This window comes from Eumetopias jubatus, unplaced genomic scaffold (assembly GCF_037043125.1).
Source record: "Eumetopias jubatus isolate StellerSeaLion01/CBP00866 unplaced genomic scaffold, mEumJub1_p1.0 scaffold_2, whole genome shotgun sequence".
NCBI lineage: Eukaryota > Metazoa > Chordata > Mammalia > Carnivora > Otariidae > Eumetopias > Eumetopias jubatus.
This window is the reverse complement of record NW_028274808.1, coordinates 109,471,818-109,486,639: the sequence shown is the minus strand read 5'-3', so window position 1 is coordinate 109,486,639 and position 14,822 is coordinate 109,471,818. Positions and strand designations below refer to the sequence as shown.

Below are 14,822 nucleotides of genomic sequence, written 5' to 3'. Positions count from 1 at the left end.
TAACCAACATCTTTTCAATGGAAAGTTTCCCCCCACCATCCATGGCGGTCTGTAGGGGGCTGCAGAGTTGTCAGTGTGTGTACTAGAGGTTGGGGAGGGGGATGAGTAATGGCAGGTAAGACCTGGAGGAGATGTAGAAATATATTTAAAACCCTAGATCTTGACTCCACAAAACAAAGCATTTTCGACACTTCTTTTTACCCACCATGGTATATTTTTCTTAACCAATTATTCTTCTAAATAGAGATCAGACACAGAGAAAAGCTCATAGCATCATGTTTAACATTGCAAATTCTCATTATATGATAAAAGTGAAATATTATCTGTATATGTAAGCATACGTGTTATTCCAGTAATTGGAATACAGCAATAGGTATATCCACCCAAATGAGCATAATCTAATTTCACTCCAGTGATGGAAAATGTACTTTGGGGTTTGTAGATTTGTGTGTCACCGAAGCAGAATGCCAAATAAGAAGCACAACAAAATATATACTGCTGTGGGCAGTCTAACTGAGTGACATATAAAGATGAATGAGCTTTGTCTCTGATTTTAGTAAACTTTCAGTGTGCTGTAAAAGAAGGCATTTATTTTATTATTACACTGTATTTCTAAGTTGAGACATATCATTAATGCCATGATGGTCCAGGACAGCTTTCCAGTTAGTAACTCAAAATAAAACAATGCCAAACATTGTATACACTTCACGTAAACTTTAGAATTTAGTAGCTCTTTATTATAATAGAACTCCTAAATATTACCTGTGTATTCAAAATATTTTTACCATATGCTTATTTGTGGCCTTTAACATTTTCAGCTAGTATCTGTAATGACTGGGATATATCATCCCCATTTCTCTAGACATATGCATCAAATCCATTAAATATCAAACTTTAAGGCGGCTAGTAGCCTCTAGGATCTGAAATGAGTATATTTGTAATTTTAGTTCTTTTGTCTAATATATTAGTATACTTACAATTTTGGTTCTTTTGCCTCTTGAATCTACAGAATCAATCCTTTTTTAAATTTTTTGCCTGTCTTCTATAAACTGTTAGTAAGAAAAAAACAAGAGTATGCTGAGGGTATGCTTGCCTGTTGATGTTTGTTGGCAGTGTATTTAATCTTTTCTTCTAAAAACTCTCTACTCTTCCTGCTCTCTTTTTTCCAACTTGCATGGCATCTTGGGGCGGCAAGGAATCAGAGTCAGATCAAGAACAGGAAGAAGAGGTAATTGTATGGCATTGTCACTTATTGACGGCTGTATTTGCTATAACCGCTAATAAGAGCACATAGTTAACCTGTGTTCTTAGAAGGGTTATATGGTTGTTAGTAACTGAAGGGTCACAGTTTTACTTAACCTCTCTGATCCTCTGTTTTCTCATCTCGTGGACTGAATTCAAAGGATAGTAAAGCTTTCCCTATAAATTGTTACCCTGTCTGTGTGCAATAATAAAGGTTTCTCTACTGACTACTGAAGGCCAAGCCATTATTTCAGTTCTCAAAGGTTCGTCTGGAGATGCCTGGAGGTCAAAACTTTTTTTTTTTTTTTAATATAACTGAGACATTATTTGTCTTTTGCCTCCCGTATCTCCACAAGCTGTAGAGGAGTTTTCCAGAGGCTACATTACATATGATGACATCATCACTCTGACTCTGGAATGGGTGCTTGTGTATACTTGGGTTCTAGGATTTTCTCAGTTTTAATGTATAAGACAGATATTTACTTGTATATATCAAACATAAACAGAAGTTCTTCAAGGTCTTCAATAATTTTTAGGAGTGTAAAGAGTATTGAAACCAAAAAGTTTGAGAACCACTAAGAATAAAGACTTTAAGAAGTGTATAGTTTAACCAATAGACTATAATATTATAATGCAGAACTGTACTAATAATGAGCACTTCTTATAAGGTAGATTCTTTATTAAGTGCTCCACGTACCTCATCAACACCGATCCTCACAATTGCCCTGTGAGGTATGTGCTATCATAGATGAAGAAAGCCAGTCTTCAAGAGGTTACCTTGAATAAAGAAGCTTTTGAATAAGACTTCTTTGATAGTTCAGGCACATTTGTGTTTGTTTCCTTATAAAGATTTGAATGCCCAAACATCATCATAGAAATGAAAGGAAATTCCTTCTACCTCCCTATTTATATATTGGGTCCTGCTTATAAGATAGACAAATGCAATTGTTATTAGTTGCACATAAAGATTTTCAAATATACTAGTTTTATATTTTTAATGTTACTTGATGGGTTTGGGAATACAAAAACAAAGAAAAATATAGTAAATACCCTTGTACCCACCAACTTAAAATGTAAGACCTTTTTAGTGCAGAGAATTGCCCTGAATTCACTTTTTACTCCTACCCTGGCTGCGGAGCAGGACAAGAGGGGAGGTGATAGCCTCACTGTCCTGCCATATAGAACCATATGCACAGTAATTAGGATAGATTTCAACCTTCCCCTCGATTGTATAGCCACTCTTTGTCTCACATACTAAGTTTCCTTCCTGCACTTGGTGACCCCCTCACCAAACCTGTTCAAAATGGTACCTACACACCTTCTTAGAAGCGCAATGCAAGTATAAAACCATTTTTGCTATATTTAAATGAGTTTCTTGCATTAGGTTTGTGATTGTTCTATTGAATCTTTTCAGGAGCTATGCAGGGCAATAGATCCAGTTTGTATTCTTTTCAGGGTTTAGAATTTTGGCTTGTAATTAATGACAACGAAACTGCTACTTCTGTAGAATGTATTACCCTGGCATGCTGTTTGTTCTTTACTTCTTTTTCTCAACTAAATTGACACTGTTTAACCTCCACTTCACTCTTTTCCTGGCCTTTTCCCTAATACATATGTATTTCTAACATCAAACGCACCCTGGATCATATCTTGCTAGAAATAACATTAAAAATTGCTTTCCACCTCTGAAGTCTAGAAAGGAGATTTGTTTTTTTTTAAAGTTAGGATAAGAATCAAGGAGACTCTCAGGAAGAACTGTAGCCAAGTACTTTGACCTTCCTCTAGCTTATGTTATCTCCCCATGGGTGTGATTATGAATAGGAGCTTATTTGCACATCAGGGGCTGTGAAAGCAGACGCAGTTTGTAACCATTCAATTTATGTATGTTTTCTTTCAGATCGATATGACATCAGAAAAAAGTAAGATTTTAAATAAAATTGAGTTTGTTTGAAAGCTGGCTACAATAAAGAGAAGCATGAATTAAAATGCAGCTAGTTGCCATTACTAACCACTATAATAATTATATTTTTATATTCTTATTAATCATTAATGTATATTTAGAAAAGCAGCTTGGCCAGTTAAATTATGAGAATATCTAATTTGTTGAGCTAATTAGCAGTAAAATGCAATGATTATTCATCTAAGCATTCACTTTCTTTTGATACCCCTGTTAACCCTGCTATTGCTGTTATGCTTGTTTAGAAACCCACCCTACCGTTTTTGTCCATTTGTTAGCATAACATTGTCATCTCATTTTTTTTTAAGCACTGACATGACAGTATCACTTTTATATCAAGCAACACTGACTTCGGGAGAGAGCTCATTATTTTTGTAGGCTACACCTGCAAAAGTGATACTGTCTTAATAGTTCTCAGCTAAAGCTAACCCTCCCCCCACCCCCACCACCTAGCACCTCTTACTGTGGTGAAGTATAACACATTTCTTTAGGGCTGAGGTCTAACGGACTTTTGTGAAACTTTCGGGGAAAAAAAAGGGAACCAGGAATACAAAAATCAAACCTCCTGGATGAAATTACTAATCACAACATTGTGCCATTATAGGGCTAATTTTAAATAATGATGCAAATCCCAAATATAATTTAGTACAGAGAGAACTGGTTTTTATAGACCTTAAGAGAGTTATCTTAGGGTTTGGGTTTGTACAATTCATTAACATTTTAGTTTTGGGGCCTGTTTCTGGTGACTCTGGTTTCTTGTGTGGAAGAAGTTGAATTTTTCAGGTTTCTTTCTTCTATGCCCCCAAATAGTTGAGGAAAAAAATACTAATTTTTATTGTTTATTCATTTAAAAATTCATTTTGATTCACTGTATTTCAGGGTGCTATTCCCAAAAGGAGAAAACTTAGTACCATGTTTAATATGGTCATCTGGCCCTATGCAATGATCTGGGGGCTTTTTTTTTTTTTAAGACTTAGTATAGTGTAAATTACTAAGTTATTGGGATTTTTTTTTTAAGATTTGATTTATTTATTTGGAGAGCAGAAGCAGGGGGTGAAGGGCAGAGGGAGAAGCAGACTCCCCGCTGAGCAGGGAGCCCAAGGCAGGGCTCTATCCCAGGACTCCAGGATCATGACCCGAGCAGAAGGTGGCTGCTTACTGACTGAGCCACCTAGGCGCCCCTAGAATGCCTTTAATTGAGAGTTTCTTTGCTCTTATGTTAAATCATCATTCAGAACTAGATTATTTGAAACTCTGGATGTTTTCATTTGATTTGTACTTGAACAAATTTGCATTGATATAAATTATTTTAATATATCTTTATATATGCATAGTCACAGAGTGTATCTCCTCAATAAATACCAATTCTCTCAAGAGAAAACACTTATTTGTTTAAAAAGTGACATTATCATTGCCTTAATTCCATTTTTAAAAAGAGGTTTTATTTTATTATCCCACTTTCTTCTTCAGAACTACTATGTTTATTTAAATGGCCCTTTCCTTTGTTTCTTGAATACTAGCTAGTAGAAATTCAAGTTTAATACATCCCCCTGGCTCAGTTGTTTAAAAAAGAAAAAGGAGGGGGTGCATGGGTAGCTCAGTCGGTTAAGAGCCTGCCTTCGGCTCAGGTCATGATCCCGGAGTCCCGGAATGGAGCCCCGCATCGGGCTCCCTGCCCAGTGGGGAGTCTGCTTCTCCCTCTGTCCCTTACCCCTCTCTCATGCTCTCTCTCTCTCTCGCTGTCTCTCAAATAAATAAATAAAACCTTAAAGAAAGACGGAAAAAGCTACTATATTGCTATAATGCCACAAATTGTCCTAAATGACTCCTAAGTGTTGTGAATATTTTTTAAAGTTTAAACATAGACTCATGTTTGGGTGATTTGTTTTGTTTTGTTTTGTTTTGTTTTTTAGTTTAAAGATAATCCCTAAATAATCTTCATCTGGGTATAAAATAACCTCTAAAGAAGGGCTCTAGTGAAGGAACTCTTTCCTAAGTCTTTTCAAGAGCAAATCCTCAAAGAGTTTGAACAACTTTTCCTTTTTGCTTTGAATGGGTGCAGGTCCCCACTACCTGTCCCTCGAATATACTACTACATACAGGACCTATGTACAGGCTTGTAGAAAATAAATATGCTTCACCACAGTAATGTTTTCCATATTTGTTCTAATTTCTTAACCATCCTCCTGCCCGTGCATTTCAGCAAAGCCACCGCTCCCACCAGTTTCTTTCCACCTTTGCTTTGCATGGAAATAACTTGGCTTACATAAACTGTGCGTGTGTCTCGTGTGACTGTCTCTGATTTGGATTGCCATGCATCACATTTTAACTTTGGACTCACATATAAGTTTAACCACAGTTGTTGTTTTGTTCTTTTTTTTTTTTCTTTCCTTTCCTTTATTTCCCTCCTTGGTCTGTCCTTTATGTGTCTAAACCAGGAGGTTGCTCCAAGGAAAGGACCATGCCTCTTAGCACAAGACCATTCGTTTCATTGTTAGGTGTGAATTTCCCTTAGATGAAATGCCAGTTTGCAGCTGATTCAGACATCTTTTATATAGTCATTGTATATTGGCAGAACAAAACATACTGATTTCCGGATTTTTATATGATTAAAAAACATATATACTTCATTAGAAGGCATTCTGAATTTGCTACTACTGGCTTTCTCCTAGAGGAAATCAACTTTCTGCAATTTCTAATGCTTTTTTCCTTTTCTTTCCCCATGTTTATATTTTTTTTCAACATTGATCTGTAACATCTGAACAATCTTGAGATACTTCTGTGTAATTTCACTGCGTTCGTTCTTCGTTTTGATCTGTGATGTGTGTGTGTGTGTGTGTGTGTGTGTGTGTGTGTGTGTGTGTCATGGCTATTTGTTACAGCTTTGTTTTATGTGTGGATGTGCTACAAGTGAGAAAATTAAGCAAGTTATTTCCTGCTCATTTTTCCTTTTCAGTTTTTGTTTTTGTTTTGTTTTGTTTTTTTCCGTTAGCCTTGCTTTGCTTTTGTATCCTGAGACCTTGTGGATCCACCATTCCCAGCCCATTCTGTTGTCCCTCCCGCCACAACAGGAAAAGACACTGTGTCGTTTCAGTCCTGATTACATTTGCCAATATATTTTTTGATTTCCATTTTACTTTCAATGTTTTTCATTCATATCAAAGATGATGAGACAGAATCTACAGAAACATCTGTCCTGAAAAGTCACCTGGTTAATGAAGTTCCTGTCCTAGCCAGTCCGGACTTGCTCTCTGAAGTTTCTGAGATGAAACAAGATTTGATCAAAATGACCGCCATCTTGACCACAGATGTATCTGATAGGGCAGGTTCTATCAAGGTGAAGGAGCTGGTGAAGTCTGCTGAGGAAGAGCCAGGAGAGCCTTTTGAAATTGTTGAAAGAGTTAAAGAGGACTTAGAGAAAGTGAATGAAATCCTGAGAAGTGGAACCTGCGCGAGAGATGAAGGCAGTGTGCGAAGGTCTCAGTCGGAGAGAGAATTAGAGGAAGAGGAATGGGTGATTGTCAGTGATGAGGAAATAGAGGAGGCTAAGCTAAAAGCACCTTTAGAAATCACCGAATACCCATGCGTAGAAGTTAGAATAGATAAAGAGCACAACGTCAAAGTAGAGAAAGACTCAACTGGGCTAGTGAACTACCTTACTGAGGATCTAAATTCCTATGTGTCTCCTCATGAAAGGCCACTGCAGACAGTTCAAGAGATAGCAGGGGAGAAACGTGAGGCTCTGGCTACTGGCAGGAGTTCTGAAAATGAAGGGAAAGATACACCCCCAGATGAGACACAGAGTGCACAGAAACAGCACAAGCCAAGCCTGGGGATAAAGAAGCCAGTGAGAAGGAAATTAAAAGAAAAACAAAAACAAAAAGAGGAAAGTGTACAAGGTAGTGCAGAAAAAAGTGAACTTAAAAAATGTAGTTCAGAAGAGTCATTAGATGAAGATGCAGGTTTAGCCCCTGAGCCCCTTCCCACTGTAAAGGCCACTTCACCTTTGATAGAAGAAACTCCCATTGGTTCCATAAAGGACAAAGTAAAGGCCCTTCAGAAACGAGTGGAAGATGAACAAAAAGGTCGAAGCAAGTTGCCAGTCAGAGTCAAAGGCAAAGAAGATGTGCCAAAAAAGATAACCCACAGGACACATCCAGCTGCATCACCCTCTCTGAAGTCAGAGAGGCATGTACCAGCATCACCCTCCTCTAAAACAGAAAGACACTCCTCTCTTTCCTCCTCTACAAAAACTGAGAGGCATCCTCCGGTATCACCATCAAGTAAAGCTGAGAAGCACTCACCTGTGTCCCCCTCTGCAAAAACGGAAAGACATTCCCCTGTGTCATCAAGTAAAACCGAGAGACACTCACCTGTGTCACCCTCGACAAAAATGGAAAGGCACTCCCCTGTGTCATCTACAAAAGCAGAAAGACACCCACCTATTTCACCTTCAGGTAAAATGGACAAACGCCCACCTGTATCGCCCTCTGGGAGAATGGAGAAACATGCACCAGGATCACCTGGGAGAACAGAAAAACGCTTGCCTGTGTCACCAGCTGGACGAATGGAAAAGCATCCACCTGTATCAATCTCTGGGAAAACTGAGAAGCACTTGCCTGTGTCACCTTCTGGGAAAACAGAAAAGCAACCACCTGTATCCCCCACCTCAAAAACAGAAAGAATTGAGGAGACAATGTCTGTCCGGGAGTTGATGAAAGCTTTCCAGTCAGGTCAGGACCCATCTAAACATAAGACTGGACTTTTTGAGCACAAGTCAGCAAAACAAAAGCAGCCACAAGAAAAAGGCAAAGCTCGGGTAGAAAAAGAAAAGGGGCAGATGCTAAACCACAGAGAAACACAGAAAACCGAGAATCAGACGATCAAACGAGGCCAGAGATTTGTGGTAACAGGAGTTTCCGAATCCAAGAGAGCAGTCCGTGCTTCCTCTGCAGGGTTTAAGAGAGAAGATCTAGTTACAGAGAAGGAGAAAGCTCTTAGCCACAAAACACCTGAACCTGTTCAGTCAGCACCAGAAGAAGAAAGCCATAAAGAGAGTGAAGTTCCCAAAGAAAAGCTGACTGATGAACAGGGAGACGTGGATCTCCAGATCAGCCCAGATAGGAAAACCTCCACTGACTTTTCTGACGTCATTAAGCAAGAATTGGAAGACAATGACAAATACCAACAATTCCGCATGAGTGAGAAGACAGAAGAAGTACAGCTTCACTTAGATCAAGTACTTACTAGTCCTTTCAACACAACATTTCCACTAGATTACATGAAAGATGAATTTCTCCCGGCTCTGTCTTTACAAAGTGGTGCTTTGGATGGCAGTTCTGAGAGCCTCAAGCCTGAAGGGGTGGCAGGTTCTCCGTGTGGCAGCCTGATGGAAGGGACCCCTCAGATTAGTTCCGAAGAAAGCTATAAGCATGAGGGCCTCGCAGAGACCCCTGAGACAAGCCCAGAAAGCCTTTCTTTCTCACCAAAGAAAAGTGAGGAGCAAATTGGGGAAATAAGCGGAACGACAAAGTCAGAAACACCAACAGCAGTTCATTCAGAAAAAGACCATCCCTCAATCAAAGACATCGCTGATCGTTCTGAAGAGCAAGGTGCCATAGTCACTGAAGGCATGGAATCCTCAGCTGAGTGTTTGCTGAAGGAGGCCACCCTAGACCCTTCCAAAGACACATGTCCGAAGCAAGAAGGTGCTTCCCTTGGCAGCTGTAGTGTGTTACTAGCAAAGGAAACACCCGAAGGATTGACTGGGGAAGCATCCTCTGATGAGGGTCAACTTATGGAAGTTGGTTCAGCCCACAAAACCCACACTGATACAGAGGCTCAGAAATCCACAACCACTGAGCCCTCAGATGAGACAAAGGCCTCTCCACGGCCCAATGCTTGTGTAAAGACAGGCACAGGAACTGAATCAAAGCCCCAGGGAGTTGCTAGAAGTCCCCAAGGGTTAGAACTTGCACTCCCTAGCCGAGATAGTGAGGTCCTCAGCCCCGGTGCTGACGAATCCTTTGCAGTGAGCCACAGAGACTCCCTGGAAGCCAGTCCTGTGCTGGAGGATAACTCCTCACACAAAACTCCAGATTCTCTGGAGCCAAGTCCTCTGAAAGAATCCCCTTGCCGTGACTCTCTTGAAAGCAGCCCTGTGGAACCAAAGATGAAGGCTGGAGTTCTCCCAAGTCACTTCCCTCTTCCTGCAGCCGTAGCCAAAACAGAACTCTTTACGGAAGTGGCCTCTGTGCGGTCCCGGCTGCTCCGAGACCCGGACGGCAGTGCCGAGGACGACAGTCTTGAGCAGACGTCTCTGGTAGAGAGCTCAGGGAAGAGTCCCCTTTCTCCTGACACCCCCAGCTCAGAAGAAATTAGCTATGAAGTCACACCCAAAGCCACAGATGCAAGCACACCCAAACCAGCTGTAATTCATGAATGTGCAGAGGAGGATGACTTGGAAAATGGGGAGAAAAGGAGATTCACACCTGAAGAGGAAATGTTTAAAATGGTAACCAAAATCAAAACGTTTGACGAACTTGAACAAGAAGCAAAGCAGAAACGGGACTACAAGAAAGAACCCAAGCAAGAGGAATCTTCTTCATCCTCTGACCCAGATGCTGACTGTTCAGCAGATGTGGATGAACCAAAACAGATGGAGAGTGTCGAGGATGAAAGCGATGTCCCTGTGGTAGTAACATCAGAGAGCAGAAAGGCTTCTTCCTCCTCCGAGAGTGAACCTGAGTTGGCACAGCTGAAAAAAGGTGCTGACGCAGGCCTCTTACCAGAGCCAGTTATTCGGGTGCAGCCTCCTTCCCCACTTCCATCCAGCGTAGACTCCAATTCCAGTCCTGAAGAAGTACAATTTCAACCCATCGTTTCTAAACAATATACTTTCAAAATGAATGAAGATAGTCAAGAAGAGTCAGGTAAATCAAAAGAAGAAAAAGATCGTGAATCCCATGTACCTGAAGAGAGTCTTACCGTTTCTACTAACGGCCCAGATATGTCTTATGATGATCTGAACGGAGATGCTGATCAACCAGAAGTCTGTGAAGGCCATGGGTGTGGGACCGGAAGTCCCAGCAGCTCAGGCACTCCTATATCTTTAGGTCTCTACAGCTCCCCCAGGGAAGATGCCAACGAGCCGCTAGCTATCCATGAGGAATCAGTACCTCTGCAAGACACTGATGAAAAAGACACCAAAGGAGAAGAGCTTGATGTTTCTCAAGTGGAATCTCTACAAGTAGATTGCCCCAGTGAAAGCTCTTCATCTTTGTCTTCCTTGCCTCACTGTCCAGCCTCTGAAGGACAAGAATTGGATGAAGACATATTGTCTCTCTCTTCTGCTACAAAAATGGAGGACACCAAAACTGACCAGGCTTTTGAGAGCTTACCAAAGGACTATGCCACTCAAGACTCATCGATTACTACTCAAACAGATAAATTGTCCATGGATGTTCCAGTGTCTGACCCAGCTGAGACTGATGAAATCTACGATCCTCAAATAATAAGCCCTTATGAAAATGTTCCTTCCCAATCTTTTTTCTCCAGTGAAGAATGCAAAACGGATGCAGGACAAACAAGTTTTCACTCTTCGGAAGTGTGTTCTGTTTCCATCACATCCTCTGTTGAAGATGTGGTAGTAACCAGCTCCTCCAATAGAACTGCTTCAAGCCAAGAATCTAACTTTGAGGACCAAAACATGGAAAAAGAATCCAAACAAGAAAGCACCTCATGGGAAAAGCAATCAGATCAAGCCCCTTCATCTTTAGAGCCTTCTGTACCAAATACATCAGCAGTTGTTAGTGACCAAATCAGTAAAGTCATCATCACAAAAACTGATGTGGATTCGGATTCCTGGAGTGAAATCCGTGAGGATGATGAAGCCTTTGAGGCTCGAGTGAAAGAGGAAGAACAGAAGATATTTGGTTTGATGGTAGACAGACAGTCACAGGGTACCACCCCTGACACCACTCCGGCAAGGACGCCAACTGAAGAGGGGACCCCAACCAGTGAGCAAAACCCATTTCTCTTTCAGGAAGGAAAATTGTTTGAGATGACCCGAAGTGGTGCCATTGATATGACCAAAAGGTCCTATGCCGATGAAAGTTTTCACTTTTTCCAAATTGGGCAAGAATCCAGGGAAGAGACTCTCTCTGAAGACATGAAAGAAGGGAGTCCTGGGGCTGAGCCCCCACAACGGGAGACATCAGATGAGTCACTAGCTCTCTCAGAATCAAAAGAAACAGTGAGTGAGGAAGCAGACTTACTTCCAGATGACCTGAGTGAGGAAGTAGAGGAAATAGCTGCTTCAGAAGCTCAACTTAACACCCACATGGGGAATTCAACCTCCATTGAAGCATCAACAAAAGAGGCTCTTTCTGAAGGCACCGAGGACCTCCCCACCACACAAATGGGTGATATGCCTCCTAAATCTAGTGTGAAAGATCTATCTTGCCTTGACTCCCCTGAACCAGTTGTACACGTTCAGTTAGATTTTTCCACAGTTACCAGGTCTGTGTATTCAGATCGGGATGATGATTCTCCTGATTCTTCCCCAGAGGAACAGAAATCAGTAATTGAAATCCCTACTGCACCCATGGAGAATGTGCCTTCTACTGAAAGCAAATCCAAAATTCCTGTAAGGACTATACCCACATCAACCCCAGCACCCCCATCCGTGGAGTATGAGAGTTCCCTTTCTGAAGATTTCTTACCCAGCCTGGATGAGGAAAGTAAAGAGGATGAAACAAAACCAAAGTCTAAAATCCCCGTGAAAGCCCCTGTCCAAAGAGTAGAGCAGCAGCTTTCACATCTAGATTCATCTCTCCAGAAAATAGTGGTTCCTCAGGGTCAGGACATGACAAGCAGAACACCAGATAGTAGAAGCAAATCTGAATCTGATGCCAGTGCTTTGGACTCAAAGACCAAATGTCCAGTAAAAACTAAAAGTTACACTGAGACAGAAACAGAGAGCAGAGAGAGGACAGAGGAGATGGAGTTAGAATCAGAAGAGGGGGCCACCAGACCAAAGATATTTACATCCCGATTGCCAGTTAAGAGCAAAAGCACCACATCTTCCTGCAAGGGCACTGTGAGCCCTACAAAAGAAAGTAAGGAGCATTTCTTTGACCTTTACAGGAACTCCATAGAATTCTTTGAGGAGATTAGTGATGAGGCTTCCAAGTTAGTGGATAGACTTACACAGTCAGAAAGGGAGCAAGACTTAGTTTCAGATGATGAAAGTAGTAGTGCCCTGGAAGTTTCAGTAATTGAAAATCTGCCACCTGTTGAGACCGAGCATTCAATTCCCGAGGACATCTTTGACACAAGGCCTATTTGGGATGAGTCCATTGAGACTCTGATTGAACGCATCCCTGATGAAAATGGCCATGACCATGCTGAAGGTATTTGCCAGCCACTGGGATTCCCTGTGCTACGCATGTCATAAATTTGATATCGTTTTTTTGTATATCTTTTATTTGGTGATTTGTGTCTCATTTTCTTTAAGCTTTCTGTAGTGGTTACTGTGTTTGTGTAAGGCCTTTGTGTTTCGTGCTTTCTCTGTGTACTCTTGTCTCTGAAAACAATCTCAAGATTGAGTAATGAGAATGCTTATGGAAAACATAAACATGATAAACAGGCAATGGTGATCTTGCCTTTCTCGAGCCGCTGCACGTCAGGCCATGCAAGCTTTGAGTTTTGTTGTTCTGGAGTCCCAGGCTTAGCCTCAAATTTAGCACTTTTGCTTTTGCACATGAATACGTTGGGCTTTGTTTCATATGGTAAGGATTCATTGCTTTTTCTTCTTACCCTTAAGTATTTTAAAATAATTTGTACTCAAGAAATTTGTAATCATTTAAGAAGCCATTTGCCCAAAAAATTTCACATTATCACAAAATACCAGTTGTTGTGGATCTGTTTTTGATTCAAAAGGTTGGATCTCAGATACCACTGGTAAACACTTGAAGCAAACAAATATAAGGCAAAAAAAAAAAAAACCCATGCTTTTTGTTTTAGTGTTAGGTGAATGGAGAATCTACTCTGATTAGATGCAGCAGACAACAAAGACTCAAACTTTGCATGATGTAAGTGACCGGGAGAGGATGATGACCCTTTGAATTATAAAAAAGGAAACCATAGATGGCTTTGAGAAGTAGCCTCTGGTCTTCCAATATCTCTACAATAAAGACTATTATTCTTAAATTTGTGTCGTAAGAAGTTGTCATGATGCCTAAAATGCTACCTATCAATTAATGGGGGTTAAAAACCAATGGGAAAATTATAGTTTGTGGGAGTAATATATAAGCTTACTTAGTAAGTAGACTGAAATTTCACGCAAAAGACATCTATGCCTATTGACACAATAGACACAAATGCATATGCCTTTATCCTCCCTTCTTCCAAGGTCACCAGGACCAAGGAAGATGTTTCTGGCCAGACTGAAAAAAACCCAGGATGGCCTGATTAACCCATGATCTATGTCTCTTATGAATCTTGGATGTGATTTCTTTCAGACATGACCCGGAAGTGATCTATGCTGCCACAGGCAATAATAGGAGATCCTAACCAGTTACTCTACTTCTGCATCCCATTTATGATTTTTCTGGTTTTTGATGAACAAGATGATTGTCTTCTGGTGGGCAGTATTCTCTCAGATAATTTAAAAAGAAAATCCTAAGATTGCTAGAAATCAGCAACTTATATGTCCAGTGACTAGTCTTGATTAAAGAGATATGGAAGCAGTTGGTTTTCATGATTTATAATTAAATTGATTCCCATTCCATTCCAGAAATCAGGCAAACACATAATTTAAAATGATTTGAAATATAATAGCTAATCGGTGCTATTATTAAATATTTGGACAAGTGACTTTCTTTCTTTGGATGATCAGTACTGTGGTTGCTCTCCTGTCATCGGCAACCTTTGGCCATTCTGTTTTTGACCTTCTGTAGATCAACAGGATGAGCAGGAACGGATCGAGGAAAGGCTGGCTTATATTGCTGATCATCTTGGCTTCAGCTGGACAGGTAAAATTAGTGTGACTCATTTTCTCAAGAAAACTTGCTTCATTTAAGTAACACAGTTGCATTAGCCAAGTGTCATTAACAATGAAAAGGTTTTTGTTTTTGTTTTTTTCTTTCTTTCCTTGAGGAAGACCACGTGGAATAGTGAAAAGAATAATAAACTCTGAACTAGAAAATCCAGGACAGGCCTTTTATTATCTCTGGAATTTAGGAAAATAGAACTTTAAATTGGGGGACTTTGAGAATATACCAGATGTCACTGTCCTCCTTTGGGAGCTATGGATATCCAAACTTTGAGGGGATTACTGTGTTTCAAAATCACTGTTAGGTGTAATTGTCACAAAATTTAGTTGGAGATTAAGCCCAGGGCTCCTTATTTTAGATACCTTATATCAGATATCTTCATTGTAAACAGTACTAAAATTTGCCTTGGATGCATGTTGAAATACATAGGAATAAGATGTTTCATTAATTTTCTGAGAAATTAGGATATTTAAGTATAAAAATTATAATGTATGTAAAATTATTTTAAAAAGTGAATTATAAAATCAATATGAGTAGAAATCCGTAAGACCCTTAACAAAGATAAT

At 40.3% G+C, this 14,822-nt stretch overlaps 1 protein-coding gene across 6 annotated transcripts in view; it reads left to right on the top strand.

The window, feature by feature from the left end:
* The window catches only part of ANK2 (ankyrin 2), a 318,287-nt gene that overhangs the window by 284,059 nt on the left and 19,406 nt on the right, over positions 1 to 14,822 (top strand). For all 6 annotated transcript variants that reach the window (XM_088021069.1, XM_088021067.1, XM_088021068.1 and 3 more), the window contains 4 exons: positions 1,196 to 1,228; positions 3,140 to 3,161; positions 6,364 to 12,612; positions 14,161 to 14,235. In XM_088021069.1, coding sequence (XP_087877195.1) covers positions 1,196 to 1,228; positions 3,140 to 3,161; positions 6,364 to 12,612; positions 14,161 to 14,235 — 6,379 coding nt within the window. The remainder of the gene's footprint in view (positions 1 to 1,195; positions 1,229 to 3,139; positions 3,162 to 6,363; positions 12,613 to 14,160; positions 14,236 to 14,822) is intronic.